The sequence below is a fragment of the Microcaecilia unicolor genome, chromosome 4, assembly GCF_901765095.1.
Source record: "Microcaecilia unicolor chromosome 4, aMicUni1.1, whole genome shotgun sequence".
Classification (NCBI taxonomy): domain Eukaryota; kingdom Metazoa; phylum Chordata; class Amphibia; order Gymnophiona; family Siphonopidae; genus Microcaecilia; species Microcaecilia unicolor.
In genome coordinates this window covers 254,795,710-254,820,244 of record NC_044034.1, presented here as the reverse complement: position 1 = coordinate 254,820,244, position 24,535 = coordinate 254,795,710, and the positions used below count along the sequence as shown (strand labels likewise).

Here is a 24,535-nt window from a genome sequence, read left to right as displayed (position 1 = left end):
ATTTATTGCAAAGCAAGGTCTCAAACTTGCAGGAGTGCTGAGAACAGAAGCTATCTGTACTAATGAGTGAAGACTGGTTTGATGAGAAATTCTGTAATTTAAAATTTTGCAGAGAAGACAGATTGTAGGTAAATTAATAGATTGTATATTTGTCTTAAAAGACAAGAAGTACTAATTATTTGGTTTAAACTGTTTCAAAAGAAACACATTATTTGTGTTATTGGTCAGTATCTCAAATAAAAGGACAACAGGGAAATTTTTCATAAAAATCAATTAATCTTTGGAGTAACCCTGTCCTTATCAATAGTTTTACTGTTATCCACATATAGGCCGTCAAACTGAAATATAGTCCGAATAAATTTAAAGCACTTTACCATAAATGACGTTTTTTTAACCTTGTCCTTCCTAGCTGATAAGGTTTTCAGAGTACCCATAATGAATATGTATGAGATACATTAGCATACAGTGGAGGTGGTGCATGAAAATCTCTCACATACATATTCATTGTGGGTACCCAAACTCTGACTAGCTAGGTGTATCCCGAAGCCTGAACTGAGAACCACTGCCTTAGGTTACGCAACTCTCTTAGCAATCTTAAATATCTAGCAACTTACTACTAAGATGTAGGCAGAAATCCAACAGCCAGGAAGGACTGTCCTGCATTTTACACTATGAGGGTAATTTTATAAAGTATGTGCTAACAGTTACCCAGGGGCGGACTGACCATTTGGGCAACTGGGCAGTGCCCGAGGGCCCAGAGGCTCTAGGGGACTCAGAGTTTCTGCCTGGATGCCCACCGCACACTACTCCCCTCCTTGGTCCTACCTTTAAAGGCGCACTGCTGGTAATCTAGCAGCCTCTGCAGGGGGGAACATGTTCTTTACTGCCCATTGTGCTGCCGCTATTCCCCTTGCCTGGAATCGCTGTATTTTAAAAATGGCGGCCGAGACTCCCTGCGGAAGTCTCGTGAGACTGTCGAGACCCGGGAGACTACTGCAGGAAGTCTCAGATGCCATTATGAAAACAGTGGCAGCGCAGCGGGCAGGAAAGAACATGCTTCCCCCCCTACAGGTAGGACCGGGGCAGTAGCACAGAGGTAGTGGGGGGGGGGGGGTGTCAGGCAGCATCTGGGCAGGAGGCCCAGACCACTCTCAGTCCGCCCCTGCAGCTACCTGTCAATTACATGCATAACTCATTACAATAACAGCATATATATGTGCACATACACACATACATACTAAAATTCTACTTAAGCATTATTCTGTCGATACACATACATCTGACATAGCATGTATTTTACAGGTAGGTGAACAGAAGGACAGAGTATGGGCTGAGCACACAAAGGACTCATTTGTAATTCAGAGAATACTATGTTATGTGCATATTACTGGAACTTAGGTGCACAACCACCTGATCTACAGTGCTCATGCTGAACTTATAGATGCAAATTTTCATTGCTATGCTAGTATTCTATAGTTTCTCTATCAAATAACTGGAGATTACAGTCTGATCCTCTCAAGAGCTTATAGTTAGTTTAAATATTATAAGTTCTTGATTGGGTGTGGAAAGGCTTAAGTATGGCTTATAATATAATGGCTGCATGACTCAGATTTTGCACTCATGAGACAGGCTCACTAGATAAAATAAGACCATGTTGGATAATTTTACATAGCAATTTTCTTCTCTCTCTTTTCAGGGAGGAGTAGCTTAATGGTTAGAGCTGCAAAGAACCAGGGAAGCCAGGTTCAAATCCTGCTGATGCTACTTGAATGAGCAAGTCACTTATAGGCCCTTTTACTAAAGCTTAGGGCGTACTAACAGACAGCATTGTGTGCTAAGGAGTCCGTTATATACCTATAGGCTTCTTAGAATTTACGCTAAGCTTTAGTAAAATGGGCTCAACCTTTTACTGCCTCAAGTAGAAACTTAAATTGTAAACCCCGCAGGAACAGGAAAATACCCACAATTTTTTATTTTCCACTTGCATTTTATATATATATATATATATATATATATATATATATATATATATATATATATATATATATATATATATATATTTATATATTTGGTACCACCCTTTTCTTTTTGGCTATTTTTAATTTATATTTCACTTTTTTGTTTTCATTTGCTTCCCATGTACTTTTAGCCTTTTTGCAAACATCAGTGATGGATAGTGACGGTGGTTCACGTCATTTCCTTTCAGTTCAAATTTTGGCACGCAACTGGAGCACCGATTTAGTTTGTTCACTCTCTCCTTGTGGATTGTGGACTGCACTACGTAGGTATGTACTTTCTCTTATGCTGGTTTTTCCTTTTTTTTGGTAGTAAGTAGCTCGGGTCTCTTTCTTTTGTTTTTTGGTTCTCTATTTTCAGTTTCTTATGTTTTAACGCTGGAATTTTTTTTCAGGATCTCAGTATCTCTTCATTTTCTTCACAGCGGTGGCTCTTTTTCACCTCCTTTTTTACGGTTATCCTTTGACTGCAGTATTGCTATCACCTATCCTTATGACATATGCGGTGAAATATGTTCTTGTAACACGAAATTACAGTTTTTTTCAATACACAATCATTCACTGTTGTCCGTTTTTTTTTTTTTTTTTCAACTGATGTAGCTCAATGCACCTAATTTTTGACAGGCTCAGATGAATAATCTATACACGTCAATTTATTGGTATGTATACTTATAACGTCTTTTACAAGTGTGACTGTTTTGCATTTTCATGCTGTATTATATATCCCCTCAATTCCTATGTCCTTTGCAGTGTGATTTTATGTGGTTATCTAAACAAATATATATATATTTTTTCATATATAATTTTATCTTTATGCGAGTGTTATAGACACATACATATAATTATGACCTTCTATAGTATGTGTCACAAAAATTCTTTTTTTTAAATTTTATACATATAAAATATTTTATACATATATAATTGGATTTTTCAATGGATGGTATGATTATGTCTATAATTTGTATCTGTAATTCATTCCCACCACCTCACTTCTTTACCACCATACGTCATCCATCAATCATTTAATACATATCTCCTTCTTCGTGACCTCAGTTGTGCACACTGCCAATCTTTAATAATGGCAATGGAACCTGCACATAATTCTTCATCAGTTCACAATTTTCATGATTTATTTGTGTGTTTACTTTTTTTTTTTAAACTTTATGTCTTATTTGTATATAATTTCAAATATTCATCTTAATTAGATGTATTGGACCCAGAGGCTGATGTTAATGCCCGACATGCACGTTTCGCCCTATTATAGGGCTGTTTCAAGGACTGACCCCTTTCGCCGTTTAAGCGCCAGCTCAGCTTTAAATTACCGGGTTCTTCACCTACAGTGACCTTGGAATACTTAGTTTCCAGAAAACTTTACGCTCAGATTCTATATAACACTGCTCATACTAATTTCACTACTGTCTTGAGACTTTAAACAAGTTACTTAAGTTAAATATTAAAGCTCTTTATACCTAATACAAAAATATTTCCTGAAGAAATATGTGGCTATTTTTGCACTTCAGACTAACAAGATTCAAAGAAAATATTATGTTAAGAAAGCATAGGCTTAAAAATCAAAAACCTTTGAACAAGAGGAGCATACATACACTGCTCTGGCATCTTCGGGTCCTGAGGTTGATTCATCCACCCCTTCTTGCTCCATGTCATCATCTTCTTCATCTGTTGTCCCAGACTCCTCACTGGATGATGAGTAATCTGTCACTTTGTGAAGAGGCCGTACATCATCAACAGCTCGTAGTTCCTTTGCTAGTGCAGTTAAATCCTAGAAAAGAAACAGCCATATCATCATCACTGACAAAGGTACAGGAGTACATACACAGATACAATGCATTGATCCCCATGTCACAGCTGGATGACTCATGTACTAAGGGGACAAAAACTTCTGGGTCAATGTTCAGCTAGTGATACTCAATTTTTTTTTTTTTTTTAACACCAACCACCACCAGCTACAATAGATCCAGATATTCAAAGCCTGGCCATATTTGGCAATGCCTGGAAGTTATGCGAGAATGGTCAATATTTAGTACCATACCCACAGGCAAAAGCAAAATTAGGGCTGCTATTTAAGTGTTCCTACTTGTCCAGTTATCTAAGCAGGTACTGGCACTGATTATCATTGGTGCCTAACTTCCAACTCTACTCAGATTCTGCCCTAGACAGGACCATGGGAAAAGGGGGGGGGGGGGGGGGGGGGAGCAAATTCAGCAATATTGCTAGGGAAAGTGCTACTGAATATCCATCCTGACCCACTCAGCACAATGTCAGCAGGCAGGAGCCTGTCCTGCACACTAGAATTGTTTTGAATACTGGGCCCTCATGGCTATTTAGAACATTTTGTCAAATTTATTAGAATTTGTTTCTGGCCTTATATAGGCACATTTTTTTCATCTGAACATATATAAACAATGTATCAAAAAATTACAACAAAAATCTTCTGGCAAGGAGAAAAATCTTACCTGCTAATTTTCTTTCCTTTACTCCCAACCAGACCAGTCCAGACTACTGATCAACAGAAACAACCCACAGGTTCTGGACTGGCCTGGTAAGGATGCTACGGAATGGGCATTTTCTTTTAATGGAATGAAATTAGAACTAATTCTGAGGAACAATACTAAAAGAGTTATCAAGTTTCTCATACATCCCTACCCTGTATCCTAACATTTTCTAAATATTTCATAACGATGAGAAATCTACTATTTCAAAACCCTTTATAACAGTTTTTTTTCATAAATGCGTGCACACAATAATGCTTACCACTTCTCCCTGCAGTATTCAGTATTGCAGTCATTTGATTATATGGTGGTACCAAGCCAAGGTTGGTCCAAGACATATGAAGGATGGAATATATGAAAAACAAATGAAAAAAAATTGAAGAAACTAGTAGTAACTTAATTTAGGAAAACACAGTTACATTTTTAAGTTAAAAAACATAAATGTCTGCGATAATGAAAGAAAACACAGGAATAAAGTCTCAAAATTTTTTCACAAAGCTACTTATTTAAATCTACCTCTCAGACAATATTTTCCTTGTATAATGGAGTCAATAGTCTGGTTGTAATTGAGAAAATATAGCTTCTTTTAGGGGTTGTTTTATCCAAAGGACCCCTGTGGTGGCATCAGTGCGCACTGAGGTCTCCTTTTACTGCCACTTATAAAAGGACTTTTTTTTTTAATGGAAATGGTGGTACATAAGTGTAACACTTGCCATGCAGCCATTTCCAGGGGGAGCCCTTACTGTCTCCCATTTAGGAGGCAGTAAGGGCTCCACTCTAACCTAGCAGTAACAGAGCAGCGAATGGTGGTGCCTGATTACCCCCGGGTAAGCCCCCAGTACTAAAAAATTCAAAATAATTTTTGGAAGCCAGAAATACCACGCGCAGGACTCCCACAGTAGGGCCAAATTGCTGCACGCCGCAGCTTGGTAAAAAGGCCCCCTAGTGTTTCTGTAGCAGGTTTCTTATGTTAGGAACAGGACAAAATTCCCCGGGCTTAGGCCGCCAAGGGGGGCCCGGTGCTGGGGTCAGGCCGCCTGCGCTGCAGTCTCCGGTCTCACCTGCCTGCCTCCTCGGCTCTGGGCCCCCTGCATTTGAAGCGGCAGTCGCAGATTGGCTCACTTCGGGCCTTCCCTCCCTGTGTCCCACCCTCACGGAAACCGGAAGTTACATCAGATGAGGGCGGGACACAGGGAGGGAAGGCCTGAAGGGAGGCGATCTGCGACTGCCTCTTCGAATGCAGGGGGCCCAGAGCTGTGGAGTCAGGCAGGTGAGACCAGGGACTACAGCGGCAGGGGGAGCGATGGGGGGCGGCCTTGCCCTGGGCCTGGCCTAGTCTCTCGGCAGCCCTGGTTAGGAAATATCTAAATTCAGTTATATCTGAGAAACTTATCCACACAGACCATATGCATTCAAAAATGATCAAATAAATCACACCCCAAACTGCAACTGTGGGAACTTGTTTTTTAATTTAAAGGGGGGGGAAAAAAAAAAAGCATTTTCTACCAGAAACAGAAGTATACAAATTGAAAACAAGGAAAGTTAGATTATGGTCAATGTCTCGTTTTCAACTTTGTCTTAGAGACATAGAATGACTTGCCCAAGATTATTCAGCCAGTGGCAGATGAATGTCTCCAACACATTCTTTCACCTCTCCTTAACCACAGTACAAACAAGACCATTTCTCCCTTCTTAAAGCTCATAATTGCACAAAACCTTTGGACAGTAAATTAGTATAATATGGACAACCTCAGTAAGTGCATCACCACTAAACAACATATGAGAATTTTAATGCATTTTAAAAACACATCATATATTGCATCTGAACCATGAGCTCTGTGCAGTTTACCAGTTCACAAAGGCCACCAATTCAGTAGGAAAAACACAATTACATAAAAAAAAAAAAAAAATCCAACAACTGATCAACTAAAGTATTTCTTAAATTGTCATGTTTTCAACAATTTTCTCTCTTCTTTTTTATTAAGAATTTTCAAATTTACATTTCAGTACACATTTTTTATTTTTTTTTTATTTTTGTTACATTTGTACCCCGTGCTTTCCCACTCATGGCAGGCTCAATGCGGCTTACATGGGGCAATGGAGGGTTAAGTGACTTGCCCAGAGTCACAAGGAGCTGCCTGTGCCTGAAGTGGGAATCGAACTCAGTTCCTCAGGACCAAAGTCCACCACCCTAACCACTAGGCCACTCCACTCCACATGAATTAAGAAAGGAAGGCAAAAACCATCCAATTAGCCATAATAATCATCCAAAACTATTACCCTCTAGCCCACATCAAGAGGAGAAACTACAGAAAACGTTTCCTATCAAATTTAACAAACAAAATTATCTCCATTACAGAAATCATTTCTCATGACCTTTAAACTCTCTAACTGCATAGCTTCCCAAAAGTAAATTCCTTCCCTTATTAAGCGATTAAATATTTACAAGGATATTTTAAGAGAACGTAGCCTCTAGGGCTACCACCTGAGGTTTTATGCCTAAAAAGCCCTGTATCTCAGCTGAGTAGCCCTGGAGACATCCGGAAAAACATTTTTTCAGCACAAAACTTTTCATTTTTCTTAAGAAAATAACCCTTCAGTACAAGAAACTTGTTTTTGTTAACAAGTGTAACCAAGAGTGTTGCCCTCGAGGAAATAATGTCCTGAGTATCTTCCAAAAATGCTGTGAGGTTTGCACTTGAAGCCTCTAACTGATCTACTTCTTGCTGATCAAGCCAAGTTTTTCTTCTGAGGCAATTATGTACTTGAAAAGTTTAAGAATCTGTAAATCCCAATATCTCCTTGAGATATTTCCAAAATAATCTCAGGAAATAAATTGGAAGAAAATTCAGGAACAACAAATTACAGGTCCTTCGAGAATTCTCTACCATTTCAAACTTAGAATTTATCACATGAAAAGCTTTTAAAAAAAGATCCTGAAATGGCCTGCATTGTTGAAACCTGACATTGTAAACTAGAAACTTGCTTATCCATGACTACCAAATTAGAATCTACATTTTCTAACATTTCCACCGCTTGCCATCTGGGAAGGAGGGAAGGTGCAACCTTCGGCAAGGTTCCAGTGCTGTTTGTTCCATCAGACGGTCTTGGGGGTCCTTCTCCATGCTAAAGGGCAGACACTGAGCAGAGCTGTTTGGAGGAGTCCTACCTTTTGACACAAGTTTATCTGGAGCCCTCCTGTTTTGCCATCTGCACAGGAGGGAAGGTGAAACCTACGGCGGGGTTCCAGTGCCATTTGTTCCATCAAGCACTGAGGCAGCCTACTGCTCCAATGGTCTCAGGGGTCCTTCTCCACACTAAACAGCTGATGCCCTTGCAGCACTTGGCAGCAGGGCATGGCAGAGGGAGTGAATCCAAAAGGGCACACCCTGCCCCTTGGGAGCCTCTTGGAGCTAAGATTAAGTTTTTAAAAATATATAAATATGGGTAAGTGTAAAGGCTCTATTCAGCTGAAGGTTTCAACGTGCAATGCAACAGGTTCGATGGACAAAAATGTCTCTGCTGGATTAAAGGACACCGCTGGATCTCAGGTACTGTCCCCAATTGAGGTTTCACTTAATCCTCCAGATAGAACTCAACCCCTTCCATCATTTCCAATGGCTGGGGTTTCCCCCATGAGGTTCCCCGTTCTTCTGTGAAGTCTAATGAGGGAGACACTTAACATAATTACATAAGCACCACCATACTGGGAAAAGACCAAGGGTCCATCAAGCCCAGCATCCTGTCTCTGACAGCGGCCAATCCAGGCTTCAACCCCCCCCCCCCCCCCAAAAAAAAAAATTAATAATGTTCAATGGATTTTTCCCTCAGGAATCTGTCGAAACCCCCTTTAAATTCCGTAAGGCCAGCTGCTGTCACTACATTCTCCGGCAACGAGTTCCAGAGTCTAACTACACGCTGAGTAAAGAAAAACTTTCTCCTATTTGTTTTAAATCTACCATATTCTAGCTTCATCTTGTGTCCCCTGGTTTTGTTGTTGTTTGAAAGTGTAAACAAACGCTTCACATCTGTCCGCTCTACTCCGCTCGTTATCTTGTAGACTACTATCATATCACCCCTCAGTCGCCTTTTCTCCAAACTGAAGAGCCCTAACCTTCTCAGCCTTTCTTCATAGGGAAGTCGTTCCATTCCCTTTATCATTTTCGTCGCCCTTCTCTGCACCTTTTCTAATTCCTTTATATCTTTTTTGAGATGCGGCGACCAGAATTGGACACAATACTCGAGGTGCGGTCGCACCATGGCGCGATATAACGGCATTATAACATCCTCATGTTTTCCATCCCTTTCCTAATAATACTCAACATTCTGTGCACTTTCTTAGCTGCCGCAGTACACTGGGTAGACGTTTTTAACGTCTTTATCAACAATGACTCACAGACCCCATTCTAGGTCCAAAACTCCTAACGCGGAACCTTGCATGACATAGCTGTAATTCGGGTTCCTCTTACCCACATGCATCACTTTACACTTGTCAACACTGAACTTCATCTGCAACTTGGACGCCCAATCCCCAGTCTCACGAGGTCCTCCTGTAATCTTTCACACTCCTCCTGCGACTTGACGACCCTGAATAATTTTGTGTCATCTGCGAATTTAATTACCGTATTTTTCGGACTATAAGACACACCTAGGTTTTAGAGGAGGGAAATAGGAAAAAAAAAATTTTCCTTTTTCCCTCCTCTAAAACCTAGGTGCTCCGGTGCGTCTTGTCCGAATCCCTCCCTCCGAGTTCGGGATCGCCCTCTCCCCGGCTCTGTCACCACTTCTCCCTACTCACGTCACGCGATCTTCCCTGGTGGTCTAGTGACGTCGGGGCAGGAAAGAGCCCCCTCTTTCCTGCCCAGCGCGCTGCTCTCCGTCCTCCTGTATGCTGCCTGACGGTCTCGGCGAGATTCAAAATGGCCGCTGAGAATTGAAGTCTTGGTGGCCATTTTGAATCTCGCCGAGACCGTCAGGCTGCATACAGGAGGACGGAGAGCAGCTCGCTGGGCAGGAAAGAGGGGGCTCTTTCCTGCCCCGACGTCACTAGACCACCAGGGAAGATCGCGTGACGTGAGTAGGGAGAAGTGGTGACAGGGCCGGGGGGAGGGCGGGCGATCCCGAACTCGGAGGGAGGGAAATCTCTACCTTCGGACTATAAGACGCACCCCCCATTTTCCTCCCAAATTTGGGGGGAAAAAAGTGCATCTTATAGTCCGAAAAATACGGTACCTCACTAGTTACTCCCATCTCTAGGTCATTTATAAATATGTTAAAAAGCAGCGGTCCCAACACAGACCCCTGCGGGACCCCACTAACTACCCTTCTCCACTGAGAATACTGACCATTCAACCCTACTCTTTGCTTCCTGTCTTTCAACCAGGTCTTAATCCATAGTAATACCCTACCTCCGATCCCATTACTCTCCAGTTTCCTCAGGAGTCTTTCATGAGGCACTTTGTCAAACGCATTTTGAAAATCCAGATACACAATATCCACTGGCTCCCCTTTGTCCACATGTTTGTTCACCCCCTTAAAAAAATGCAGTAGATTGGTGAGGCAAGACTTCGTCTCATCAGCCCATGTTTTTGTACATGCTCTGTAATTTTATTCTTGACAATAGCCTCTACCATTTTGAACGGTACAGACGTCAGACTCACCGGTCTATAATTTCCCGGATCTCCTGTGGAACCTTTTTTAAAAATCGGCGTTAAAATTGGCTACTCTCCAGTCTTCCAGTACCACACTTGTTTTTAGGGATAGATTGCGTATTACTAACAGTAGCTCTACAAGTTCATTTTTCAGTTCTATTAATACTCTGGGATGAATACCATCAGGTCCTGGTGATTTACTACTCTTCAGTTTGCAGAACTGACCCATTACATCCTCCAAGTTTACAGAGAATTCATTTAGTTTCTCCGACTCGCCTGCTTCAAATACGCTTTCCGGCACCGGTGTCCCTCCCAAATTCTCCTCGGTGAAGACCGAAGCAAAGAATGAATTTAATTTCTCCGCTACGGCTTGGTCTTCCCTGATCACCCCTTTAACACCATTTTCGTCCAGGAGCCCCTTCTTTAGCCGGCTTCCTACTTTTACTGTATCTAAAAAAATTTTTACTATGTATTTTCGCTTCTAACGCTAACTTTTTTTCAAAGTCCCTTTTTGCCCTCCTTATCTCCGCTTTGCATTTGGCTTGGCTTCCTTATGTTTTATCTTGTTACTTTCAGTCGGTTCTCTTCTCCACTTTCTGAATGATTGTTTTTTGGTTCTAACGACTTCCTTTACCTTACTGTTTAGCCACGCCGGCTGACGTTTGGTCTTTTTTCCCCTTTTTCTAATACGCGGAATATATTTGTCCTGTACCTCCAGGATGGTGTTTTAAACAGCATCCACGCCTGATGCAAGTTTTTTACCCTGCGAGTTGCACCTTTCAGTCTTTCTTTCACCGTTTTTCTCATTTTGTTGTAATCACCTTTTCTAAAGTTAAACACTAGTGTATTTGATTTCCTAAGTTCACTTACTTCAATGCCAATATCAAAACTGATCATATTATGATCACTGTTATCAAGTGGCCCTCGCACAGTTACCCCCTACACCAGATCATGTCATTTGGTAAGATACCTGATAAGATTAGAGCTGCTATCCCTTGTGTGGAGGCCTCTTCAGAGGAACTTGCCAAGGAAATGACACTAAGATTTGTGGACCTTAAATTCTCAAATGTAAGGGATGTTGAAGTCAGTTATATCTTCAACAATTTTCTAAATTTAAAATAATTGCTCTTGCACCTCAAGAACATTGACAAAGAAATCCACAAATGGGAAAACGGTACTAAACTTATTTCTTATAGGTAGAGGTCAAACGAGTAATGGAAAGCAGAAGGAAGTATGAACTTGTTGGAATGAATCAGCCTTTGAGAATTTGGCCAAAATTAGTCAGTCTTTGTGATATCACTATGTTCTTACCCGATAATTTTCTTTCCTTTATTCGCAGCAGATGAATCCAGATACTTGTGGGTTGTGACCCGCTACCAGGAGGTAGAAATAAAGAATATGGTATTGCTCCTGGTCCTTCAGTGTATCGGATTAGCAAAGCAGAAAGGGCAAACATGTAGCCACATAACCCTCCTCTCAGAATAAACTCTAGAAACTGGAACTAAACCTAGAACCAGAGTACAATAACTGAAACACAGAAAACATTTCCAACTGGTTGAAGACCTGACGTTGAGGGTGGGGCAATGGATTCATCTGTTGTGACTAAAGCAAAGAAAGTTATCAGGTAAGAAAATAACTTTTCCTTCCTTTGCGTCAGCAGCAGATGAATCCAGATACTTGTGGCATGTAGTAAATGAGTCCTCACATTGGGTGGGAAGATGCCGCCCCTGTGACCAGCATCAACCAGCCAAAGGAAGCATCCTCTCGAGGCACGACATCCAAGCAATACTGCTGCACAAAAGTATGCAGGGATGACCAAGTCGACGCCTTACAAATGTCTTCCAACAAAAAAGCGGAGGGCTCCGCCCATGAAGTCTCCACTGCCGCAAAGAATAAGCCTGTAACGCACTCTGTGGCTGTTTATTCGTGAGCAAGAACCCAAAAATCACTTGCTTGATCCACCTTGCAATGGTCACCTTCGACGATGACTCTCCATGATTCTCGCCCAACAGAAGAACGAACAGATAGTCCGAGCAACGGAAATCATTGGTGGTGCTGAGGTATCAAAGAAGTCCCGGTGCACATCCAGTGATCGAAGAGATGGAAACTCTGTGAAATAATCCTCCCGGTAAAAGGATGAAAAATTGGTTGCTTGACATGGAAGGCCGATATCACCTTCAGCATGAAAAAAGCGCACTATATGTGTGTAAGAAGCTGAAGAGGAATTGAGAATGCAGCCCTGATAACAAGAAAGATGCTATATACACTCAGAGCATGTTACGGGCCAGGCCCTTCACTAGACCCTCTTGTAGAAAAGCTAGAATGTGCGGCAAGGCCACCTTGAAGGGGGAAGCGCCATCTCAGAACACAACCCCTCTTGAGCATAGGCCGTGCAGGAAGAACTCTGCTACAGAGTCACAATCATGTCTTCTGAATAACCTTTTTTCCCTCAATTTGGACTTCTCAATAGCCAGCCCATAAGCCCAAAGCAGGAGGGTTGCACACTATGGGATTTGAAAGCACAGTATTTCCCAAGTCAGTCCTGGAGTACCCCCTTCCCAGTCCAGTTTTCAAGATATCCACAACAATAGAATTACTGTTCTCATAGGCTGTATTCCATGAACACCAAAATTTAGAGAGAGATGATCTATTGTTTGTAACTGCAAAATCCTGTGCCCGGTTTTGCTGATTCAATTGGTTTACTGAGGAATCATCATTTAGGTCTCTCTGCCACTTTTACTTTTTACTGCAAGCATCAGAGGTAACTACCGTAGGTAAAAATATTACTTCAGTAAAAGTAAATTTTTCCTTACTTCTTCATAAGTAACTTTTACTTAAATGCAGTAACTAGTTACGTTTACTTAGTTACTATACAACAATGATAAAATCCAAAGTAGCTGCTAAAGAAAAAGAAACTGGAAACAAAATGTGATCTGTATAAATGTAATAGGACAAACCTGAATTCTGAAGACCACCATGCAGAGAGCTAAAAAAAAACATTAAAAAGAAGAGGAGAAAGAGGGTATCCCTACAGGCCCACACAAAAGTCAGACGTGATCTACCAAATCAATATAATCCAATTGCATCAAAAAATCCAGTAATACCCTTATCAATCTAAGCTCTGATAAAAGAATAAGCAACCATGTTTCCATGCTATGCCTTTTTCTGAACCTTGGTTGCCTGGCATCTAGCAAATTTAAACTGCCCAAATATTCTCATACCAAAGATTCATCAGCTTTATCCAAAAAAAAAGAAGGAATGCTAGCTATTCTCTATAGTTTGAGCAAACATTCAGAGATTTACAAACATCTGTTAATAAAGGAGTCAAAATATTAGACCCAATTTCCAGGGGGGGGGGGGGGTCCAGTCAAACATACAAGTGAAAAATGACTGAAGCTACACAAGTCCTTCCAAAGGCAAACAACCCAACACAAATGCAGAAAAACAGTCTAACACACAAGTACTCTTACTCAAGTTTCCTTACTAGGCTTTGAAGATCTTCCATTTTAACAGAAGCAAATGAATGCCAAGTTCAGTCCACTACAAGAGCTTCATCTGCCAAGGATGATAGTAAAAATTACAACATGGAACTCTAATTCACCAAATCTATGGCCAAAGGATAGTTGGATGTTGCCTGGCCTGAGGGATTAAAGTATGACTGAACAATATGAGACAGTTCCCTTGAGTCACTATCACCAGAACCAACCTTTGAAAAACAGGATTTTTTTTTTTAACTTTCAAAAACTCAAAGTTTTTAATCATAATTCTCCATGACAGGCAAGTAACGTCCAACCGTGACAGAACACATGATTTCTCAAGTTTCCCACAGGAAGCCTTTAATGTCTGAAGCTCCAGGGTAAACCAAGGAGGACATATAAATTTTGCCTTAACCCACTGCATCATAATAACAGTAAAATTTACTGCCAAAAACAACCCAGTTAAACACTGCTTAAGTATTTGGGGACCAGCCTGATTGCTTAGTGGCAGCACTGTGCATCACTGCATGGAGGGACCAGGGTTTCATTTCTGACTCAAATCTTCTAGTCCTCGAGTGAACCTTGGATGGGGATCTTGTGGAGGCAGCATTCATAGCCATTGGGCTGAGAGGGTGGGAGAGAGGCATGTACTCATTGTGTAATTAGAAGACTTAAGTAAGCTGGGAGGGATTTAAAACAGGGGAAAACTCAAGTAATTACAAATGAACAGTGGAGTAGCCTAGTGGTTAGATGAGTGGACTGAGAACCAATGATGTCTGTTTCAAATTCAACAGATTTTTCCCTGTAACTTTGGGCAAGTTACCTTACCCTCCCCACTGCATGAGTTACAAACTTAAGGCTAGCCATTAGTACATGTGAGTAGTGCATGGGTCTTGCGCCATAAAACTGCAATAAATAACACGTTAATGTGTATTAACATGATAGAGGGTTTTAATACATTGCAACCCTTCCAGGGACAAGGACAACACCTACTGTTCCTGAATGTAACTCACATTGAAGTACTACTGAAAAGTTGTGAGCTGAACAGAAAATAAATTAAAAAAATAAATAAGTAATGGCACCAGAATGAAGTTCTGGTTCTGAGTCAAATGAAAGTCTACAAGCACAGGAGAAATAAAAATTGATATTATTCACTATGCTGACCAAATAAAAATTAGGACCCCCCTATTATTTTCAGAACAGCAAATCAAAACAAATTACTAAAAATATGTCAGCAGCAGTATTAACTGTGAATATAATGATGCATGTATATTGAGAATATTGGCCAGAAAGTATTAAACTTGACTATAGCCAAATATAACGTGTCACAAAATACTAAGAGCTTATTTACTAAGGTGTGTTTTAGAGCGTGCAAAAAAATTAGCGTACGCTGCTAGAGACACCTATATATTCCTATGGGTGTGTTTGGCGTTAGCGCACTTTAATTTTTAGCGTGCGTTAAAACAGTAGCCCGCCTATAGCATGTCTTAGTAAACAGGGCCCTAAATGATGGCTGTAATCAACACACAAATAAGTATAGTGTCACCAAACAATACCTTTAGATATTCAAATGGATCTTCAGATGGCCTACGAGTATGTATTTTCTCTCAAGTTCAACTCTAGCCAATATCTTCATTGGTCCAATTTTTTTCAATTTTAGTATATTTTTGCATTTTTCAAGACCATTTTTCAATCAAAATGAGAATAACTTTATATTAAACATATCAAAACTAGTTTCACTTATTTTTATATAGTAATTCAAACTTCTTAACAAGGCCACCTCTCCCGGCATGAATTCATGCTCCGTAATCTGTGGCAAAAGTTGAGGTACCAGAGGTGGAAACAAAATTTGCCAGTGACCATTTATAGAATCTGTCCCGTTTCTCTGCTCTTCTAGGGGTGTGATTTTGACTAGGATTGATACCAGCCACTGGTAAATTTTGATTGTATTTCTGGTACCTTGACCGTGATGCACATTACCGAAACATAAATTCATGTTAGGAGAGGAGGCCTTGTTAAGAAGTTTGAATTACTATATAAAGATAAGCAATAATAGTTTTGATATAAGTTTAACATAAAGTTATTCTCATTTTCACTGAAAAATGGTTTTGAAAAATGCAAAAATATAAAAATTAAAAAAAAAAGTTGGACAGAAGATATTGGCTAGCGTTGAGTTTGGCTGAAGATGCATACTCATGGGCCATCTGAGGAGCCATTTGAATATCTAAAGGTGTTGTTTGGTGGCACTATACTTATGTCATTAAATTTGACATCATAAAGGAATAAAATGACCTTACAGCAGGCTTGTTGGGTCTGAAGATTTCTTTCTTCTCTTCCGTTTTTTTGGCTACATTTTCTAGACGCTGAGATTGTGAGCCTTCAGACTTAGATGAAGCTACATCCCACGAAAGCCCCACAGAGAAAAATAAGGGTAAAAAGATTAAACATGTCAAAATACAACTTTTTTTGCAAGACAAGGCCACTGGGTATATAAGTACAATTTCTTCATATATAGTAATAAACACTCTGCCTATATTTGTATACACACTGTCCCCTTATTTTTATAAACTTGGGGACCCAACTTTATGCCCAATTTACAGAATAAGGTCAGCTGCATGCAAGTTAATGTAATAATTGGCTTAAACAGGTGTTAATGGGCACTAATTGGAAGTTGTGTGCGAAACGGACCTTAGTTTGCTATTCCAGAAGCTGCATGCTCATTTTCTGCCTTGCAGAGCTGCTAGGGGGCGAGGCTGTGGGAGAGGCATGCCTAGGAGTAAGTGTGCATGTTATAGAATACTAGGGGTTATGCATTCTCCTGCCAACAGCCAGGCATGAGCACTTATAAAGTTAGGTGTGAAACTGCAAAATTACACTAGTATTCTATAATGGCAGTTCCACGCAGAACTGTCTATAGAATTTATGCTCAGCATGTATCATGCCAGCGCCATTTATAGAATCTACCCCATATCTCTACTCTTCTAAGGGTGTGATTTTATAAAACAAATGTTGCTTTTACTGTTATTCTTACTATTCATATGTATTCTGTATTATGTATTAATGTTCATTGTTTTATCCTGTGCACCACTACTTTGACTCTTGTCAGGAAAAAAGCTTATACATCTATTACTGAGGCAATGCAAAGGTAAGGAAGCAAAACTTGAGGCATCAGCTTCACGTGACTTCCAGATTGCTGGCCCCAGAGACAGAAACCCAGAGGCTACTAGTTAAACCTCTTCCACTGGAAAACGAAGACTCACAGAGCTGGTCATCCAATTTATTTCAGTTTTACTGGTTATACCCAAATACTTGTTTTCCTAGTCACATTCACAGTGATTCCATGACAGCCATTTCTTTATGGATTTTGGACTAGATTCTATACATGGTGCTGTAAAAATACACAACAAAAAAAACAGCACCACGGGCCTTTAAAAATGGAACACAGTTCTTTAATGAATGAGGCTCATTTATTAAAGGGGTCTTTTTGTCAAGGCTCATTCATTAAAAGGGGTCTTTTTGTCAAGGCTCATTCATTAAAGAACTGTGTTTCATTTTTAAAGGCCCGTGGTGCTGTTTTTTTTGTTTGGACTTCAGTTTGTACTTTGTTCCCTCTCTTTTGTTACTGTAAAAATATACCTAGGCATATTCTATAAACCACACCTACAGTTAGTCACAGGTATTTACGCCAAGTAAAACCTGGTGTAAATGCCAACGACTAAGTTAGGTGCAGGGCGGGTGTATTCTATATCAGCGCTTAAAGATTTTAGACATGCCCACAAACTGCCCATTCCACACTCATGGCCATGCCCCCTTTCCGGTTCTGCAGAATGCACTTAACTTTACAGAATATGCTTAGCAAGTTCTGCATGTAAATTCTAAATAATGCCAATTAGTGTCAATAATTGTGGCACTGATTGCCTCGTTAAGATAATTAAGTTGCGTGTGCTGAGAATACTACCTGATTTGCGCGCGCAACTCCAGTCGACCTATATAGAATCCGGGGGTTTATGGATATATGAAAGAGATATTACAATTTCTCCTTATTTTCATTTTGTTGCATTTAACTTAATTCCCCACTTTGGTGGTGTCACTGGATTTGTGGGATTATCCTGGATTACTGCCAACTAGCTGCATATCTACCAGTTTAAGCCAAGCAATCCTACTCCCTAGCATCAGGGTTTTTGACACAGCTAAAAGCTGTAGGATAAGGGGATGGGATTTGATATACTGCCTTTCTGTGGTTACAAAGTAGTTTACATATTACATACAGGTACTTATTTTGTACCTGGGGCAATAGAGAGCAGCCTTATAAGTTTATAATTAATGCATCTTCTCATTTTAAAACTTTATTACAGTTTTTTTTTTTAATTCACAAGGGACCAATCCACCAAAGAACACTGCTCGCATATAGCCCCTTCCCCAACCTCACCTACACCACTTCATACATCCTACTCCTATAGCAGACGCCCACACTTAAGCTGTAGCTTCTATAACAATCTAAGCACTGGGACTGAGGTGGTCTCCCTTGGAAGTATTCTGGCAGTATAATATATCCCACACATCTGAATGGAATGGTAAGAGGTAGGACCACCATCTGCACAAACCTGGAGTAGTTCAAGCTTACCAGGACAAAGTGCTCTTGAACATTTAGGGTCAGGGATTTGAAAGGAGCCACTCTTCAGGCAAGGAGGGCCGATAGATGGACTTTCTTTCCTTAACTATTCAGGCAAGGAGGGCCGATAGATGGACTTGTGTGCTTATAAATGCCACTCTCTTCATTAGATGATCACAAGTGATCCATATCCCTGAGTGGATCCTTATAAAGATGAGGGAAAATCTATTTGTATCTCCACATCTGTTCCCCTGGAAGTAGAGGAGGGTGCTTGAGGGCATGAGCTGATAGTGGCACAGACATCCTGAAAAAGCAGGGACTGGCTCCCAGCGTGTCCAAAAATGGGTTGTATCTGGTCCTCCAACTTCCCCATCTCTAAGCTTGACCAATAATATGCCCCTGAAGTGCTCAATAAAATGCAGGAGCCGTTTCTAACTTGGCTGTGGGTTAATTCTTGCTGAGAAGATGGGCCCAGCCCTGATCACACATCATACACCTCTGAAACCAATACAATCTGATCCAATGGCTAGGTGCTGAGGAGCAATGTACTAGGATCAAGAGACTTCTGTGACTACATCTGCACCAACATGTGCTGCAGTTGAAGTACCAAGCTTGATGGCCCTGTATCATTCCGCTCTGATGTGATCATGAAGCTGGTTCCAGAAATTTGCAGCACTAAGAGAGAGGGTCCAAAAGAACATTAAAACTCCTTTCCAGCTCCACCCAAGCAGAAGCAGTCAAGCCTGGACCTATTGGCATATCTGAGTGCTGTGCACTGTCATGGTGCTGCTCTATCAGGCCTGGGGCTCACTGTTGAGCACCCCATGGCTTCAGCATTACTCCAAAAAGGTCCTTGTATGCTTTTTAGAGTTTTTTTTTCTTATTATTTCCCTTAGAAGGGTCTCAGCCAAGGACAATCAGAGCCCCAGTCTCAAAAACCCAGGCTTTTCTGGTGTAAGAAAACATTTTCATATAGTTACTAGTTAGAAACATCATGGTTGGGCCCCAGGCAGCAGTAACTGACACATGTGAGTTAGTGATAGACATCTGTGCCTTGCATGGGCCTATGTAGTATCCTGATGAAATGTCTACCATTGGGAAAACCTGGCTGGTAAGGCTGAACTCCTAGACGGACAGAGGGGTAACAAAAAAACCAGGGCAGAGGAATACCTTTTTTTTTTTTTTTTTTTTTTAAGAAAAGGGGAGGGAGAAGAGGCAGAGGAATCAGAAGAGAATGAGGCAGTGCTAAAAAAAAAAAAAAAAAAAGGACTGAAGAAGAGAACAGGAATACATATGAATTTCTGTTTATGAAAAGAAAAATGAATTGATTGTTCTCAACAGTGGTGTTTATGTCAGTACTACTAGATAATGATCATTTGTCTCCAAACAGCGAGGGCCTGGATGAGTGCTAATCACTTTAAACTGAATGTTTTTCACAGAGTTTGCACTGATCTGGTAAGACATTCCCTTCTTTGATTCCAGAAACTTTTTGTTATAGACTCTTTGAAAATCCTAGTTGTTGCCAGCTTGAAATATATTGATATCTGGACGGAGACTAATTTATCTTTGGCCATTCAAGTTAGGACCATTGTCCAGAAGGTTTTCTTTAAACTGAGGTTAATTAGAAGATTGAAATACTTGATATCTTATGTTAAACTTTTGAACTGTTACAGTGTATAACTACACCACTGTTGGACTATTTTAACTCCTTACACTTAGGATTACCTTCAGATTGGATTAGATCTTTACAAATTGCACAAAATGCCGCTACTCGCCTACTCACAGATACATCTCGGTTTTCTCATACAACACCGATCCTTAAGGTTGCCTATTCAATATATTTTAAAGTTTGGACATTGCTCAAAGCAATGATGTTCTTCTCATCATTGCCTGTTCTTTGAAAATTTACCTTCCTGCTCACACTTTGCATTCTACTGATAAATTAATGCTTGATATTCCTTCCTTCCTTTCGCCACATCAGATTAACAGAATATCGCTCCTCAATATTTTATGTTGAAGGGTCAAAACAATGGAACTGTCATTTAGCCTACAAAATATTACTTTGCTTCTTCAGCATTTAAAAGCATTATCTTTTTAGTCAAACTTTTGCTACTGATTAGAAATGTGATCAATTAAAAGCTGCCAATATTAAGTGTTTTATTATTGTAATGAGATCTGATTGGTATCCATTTGTTTTGTATTGTTCGTGCTTCTGTTTTATTATGTATGTAGCACTATAATCCACATAGAGTTGTAAGATAGTGTGGAATATAAAATTTTAAAATAAATTAATTGTCGCTCATATGAACTAATTCAGTGATGAAGAACTGATCACCCTTTTACATCAATAGCACAAGTTTTTGGAGAATTCAAGGGATTCGCTGCTTGTTGCCTAGGTTTGTGTACCTCTTAAAATACACAATGTTAACCCTTCTTGTTCTGATGTATGCTGGTTTTGCATGTATGAGACAGATGCTGTTGGTCACATTTTATTCAATTGTGATAATGTTGAGCCATTTTGGTAGAATGTGGGATAGTTGCTAGACAGACTCTGGCTATACAAATACTTCTCCTTTGATATCTCTTTACAAGACAGAAAATGAAACATGATTCTTTCTATTGCTCACCAAAGTGTTTAGGATTCTCAGAAAAAAAAACAAACAAAGAAAATACATATTTTGATGGAAAATTGTCTGATGCATAAATAAACGGTCATAGCTGGTGATAAACTAATCATACACTGGAGCTCTCTAAAATATAGAATTCTCTTTAGAGCTATGTTGATACTTCATAATGCTCTTTGATCATGTTTTTGTTTTGTTTCACTCACACAACTGCTTTTAATTATGGGATGTAAATATTCCAAGTATTGTTCTTTGTTCCAAAAGTAAACAACAAAAACTGTCTGGAAAAAAAAGATTGTAAGAAACAAAAGAAGAAAGATTCTTACATCTCATTCGGAAGCGTTCCCCGGAACCACTCTGTGAGCCTGGGTGGGAGCCAGGCTGTGACCCCGAATTACTGGAACCTGAGGAGCTGCCACTGCCTGGTCTTGGCACAAGCTTCTCTACTCTCTCCCAAAGCAACCGTGGCTCTATGTTGCTAGATTAAGGAAAAGACAAAGGTGAAAAGAAACTCAGATGGTGGTTTGTTAAGGTTTAAAATTTATCTTGCAAACACTATTCATGACTGATCTGAAGGGATACAGATATTTCCAAACTCTATTGACTATTCACATTTAGCTTAAAATGCTTTGGCAGACTGACTGGAAGCAGCTCTTCTATATACAAGTGGAATGCAGCTTTAAGAGTTGATTTACTATTCAAATTCTCCTTTTCTTCATCCCTCTCAACCTTTTTACTGTAAACCGTTTGCTGCATCTTATGGATTCTTCCCATTAGAACATATTTCTTCACCAGCCCAAGCCCATCCCCTCTGCCATATGCTGCTATTATATAGTTTAAGGTACTATGGGGCCCTTATTGCATGGTTAGCATGGTCAAATAGGCTATCGCAGAAATGCGTTAAAGCATTTTGTGGTATTTTGGCTGCTTGCAAGCACTAACCCACACATTACTGATTTTTTTAAAAATATTTTTGGGAGAGGCATGTCATGGGTGAAGAGTGGGCATGAAAGTGTCGATCAGCTAGTGTGTTATATTTAATAAGTGCTAACGCAGAATTAAAGGAGCACTTAGTGTTAAAGAAGTGCTCCCACATTACTCTACTCAGGTCTGAGTGCTAATCACAACATTAGTGCACCAACCTGCAATAAAATGTATTTTTTTTTTAAACCACCACAAGTGTTGCATTAAATCTGGGTTTAGTGCATAGTAAAATCCCACATTACTATGCAAGAAGCCAAGATTCTAGTGCATTTTATCTAAATGGATCAAATTCATGCCTGTGAAGCACTGTATGTATATATTAGTTCCCAGAGTGCAGTAATACAGGACATTTGCCCTAGTATTACAGTCACTTAGGCATGCTGAAAAATGGCCTGCGGTAGAACAGACGTATGTTTTGGGCACATACAGAATCATTTTTCAGCGCACCTGTAAAAAAAAAGAAAAGAAAAAAGCCTTTTTTTTTGCCGCAAATGGACGTGCAGCAAAATGAAAATTGCTGTGTGTCCATTCTGGGTCTGAGACCTTACCACCAGCCGTTGACCTAGTGGTAAAGGCTCACGCTGTAACCGGGCAGTAATGGTCTACACGTATAAAATGTAGATTACCGCCCGCCCGCCAGAAAATAACGATATTTTCTGGTGCACATAACAGACGCGTGTCAAAAATGAAATTACCGAAATGGCCACGTGGTAGCTGGGCAGTAACTCAAAATGGGACACGTGTTGGCTGCATGTAGGTGCCTACGCGGCTTAGTAAAAGGGCACCTCAAACAAGACCCAGTACGCAGGAAACACAATTGAAGTACAGTCATCTTGATTATCCAACCTTTGCTAATCCGATCATCCGGTATATCCGACAGACCCCCCCCCCCCCCATGACATCATCATGAGCGCTAAGTTGTTTCAGTCTAAAGAAAACCTTTTTAGTAAGAGAATTTTTAAAAAAAATCAGGAATTCTATGTCTGTTACATGCATTGTTTGAGAGGGTTACCATTATTATCCAACTTTTCACTTATCCGACAACTGGTCAGTCCTGTTTTGGTCGGATAATCATGACTGTACTGCATTTATTTTGGGTCAATCCTTAATTAAAAATGCATGCACAAAGACTGTAAATAAATAGATTTTTATATATAAAGATGGAGTTGGAGGGATAAACCAGGCATCCACAAACTAACTTTCAGTTGTTTGCCCTCAGACTGGTACAAATGTCAGGATGGTATTGGGGAAAGGGGGGGGGGGGGGGAGTTAATAAGACTGTCACATTCATGTAATTATTTTGCTAAGCAGTAATGGAAGCCTAATAGGACCTTTACATGCACAACCATAAAAAGATGGTGTAGTACATCGGTCTTTCAGATCATGCTGGTTTGTTTTTCAGATATGACCGCTAAGTCAATGGGTGGCAGTAAGGTCTCAGGCCCAAAATGGATGCGCACCAATTTTTATTTTGCCGTACATCCATTTTCAGCCAAAAAAGGGCCTTTTTTGCAGACGCGCTGAAAAATGGACCTGCATGCATCCAATACATGTACCTACAACAGCGCAGGCCATTTTTTGGCACACCTTAGTAAAAGGACCCCAAAGTTTCTGCAAGATCTCAGTCTACAGACTGTAGCAACACATAGCCTTAGGTGCCAAAGTCACTCGGATGAAGACGCTCAAAATAAAATAAAAATTTCCATTTAATGTCTTTGGCTAAAGTAGAGCAATTCATTCAAGCAGAAAGTGTGATGAGGAGCTATTTTGGTAAATAACGTCTGTGAGCCCCACCACTCTGCCCCCCACCCCCAAAAAAAAAACACACACACACACAAAAATAAATGGACAACAGTTTAAGAAAAAGAAAAGCAAGAGATCACGCCTGTAGGGAACATCTTTTCCAAACCAGATTGAACCTTCAAATCTTATATCATGAACCTAAAGAAAAATTTCTAAGTTATCCAAAGTTCAAAGAAAACTTATGGTCCAGTATATTGAAGAAAATGCAATCAGACTCCAGAGACCACATTTTCTGTGATTATACCCTACATTTTTTTTACAACAGAAATTCTATGTATTCCTTTTCTCATTTTTTTTAATGCTTTATTTATAAATATAAATTTTCATTTTACATTTATGCAATAACATAAATATATGGAAATTAGGCAAATATTACTAAACTTTGTAGATACAAAGTAAACATAAGGAAATAATACTTTCAATAATTTGTCCACAATAAATGATTTCTCAAACATTTTTAATATAACAGCTACAGGTGCATTTAAGGACAGATATTCTCCCCTTTTGTATGATTTCACTAATTATGTTCATGTTTACACATTGCTACCATCAGCTCATTCTACACTGACGTAATGAAGGGGCTGTAACCAGCAGCACAAGATAAACTAAGGGACCCCCAAGTAACAATTTCACAAATGGTCCCCAGAGTAGTAGAGACCCCTAAGAAGATCCATGAGTGATTAAATGGACCCCTCCCCCTCTCCCAAAGTACTTCATGAGATGCTCGAGTGGGAATTTAGACCACTGAGTATAAATCTTGCAAGCCAGTCCCAACTTAATATGTTAGCCCAATAAAGATATATCACATGCTACTTAACCTCCATTTCCTGCCCATGCAGAAAGACTGAAAAGTATTTATG

At 40.0% G+C, this 24,535-nt stretch overlaps 1 protein-coding gene across 6 annotated transcripts in view; it reads right to left on the bottom strand.

Annotated features, from left to right (window-relative positions):
• The window catches only part of MAP4K4 (mitogen-activated protein kinase kinase kinase kinase 4), a 400,740-nt gene that overhangs the window by 55,956 nt on the left and 320,249 nt on the right, over positions 1–24,535 (bottom strand). For all 6 annotated transcript variants that reach the window (XM_030201435.1, XM_030201438.1, XM_030201437.1 and 3 more), the window contains 4 exons: positions 21,215–21,366; positions 15,950–16,047; positions 9,307–9,315; positions 3,620–3,795 (listed from right to left, as the gene is read on the bottom strand). In XM_030201435.1, the coding sequence (XP_030057295.1) occupies positions 3,620–3,795; positions 9,307–9,315; positions 15,950–16,047; positions 21,215–21,366 (435 nt within the window). The remainder of the gene's footprint in view (positions 1–3,619; positions 3,796–9,306; positions 9,316–15,949; positions 16,048–21,214; positions 21,367–24,535) is intronic.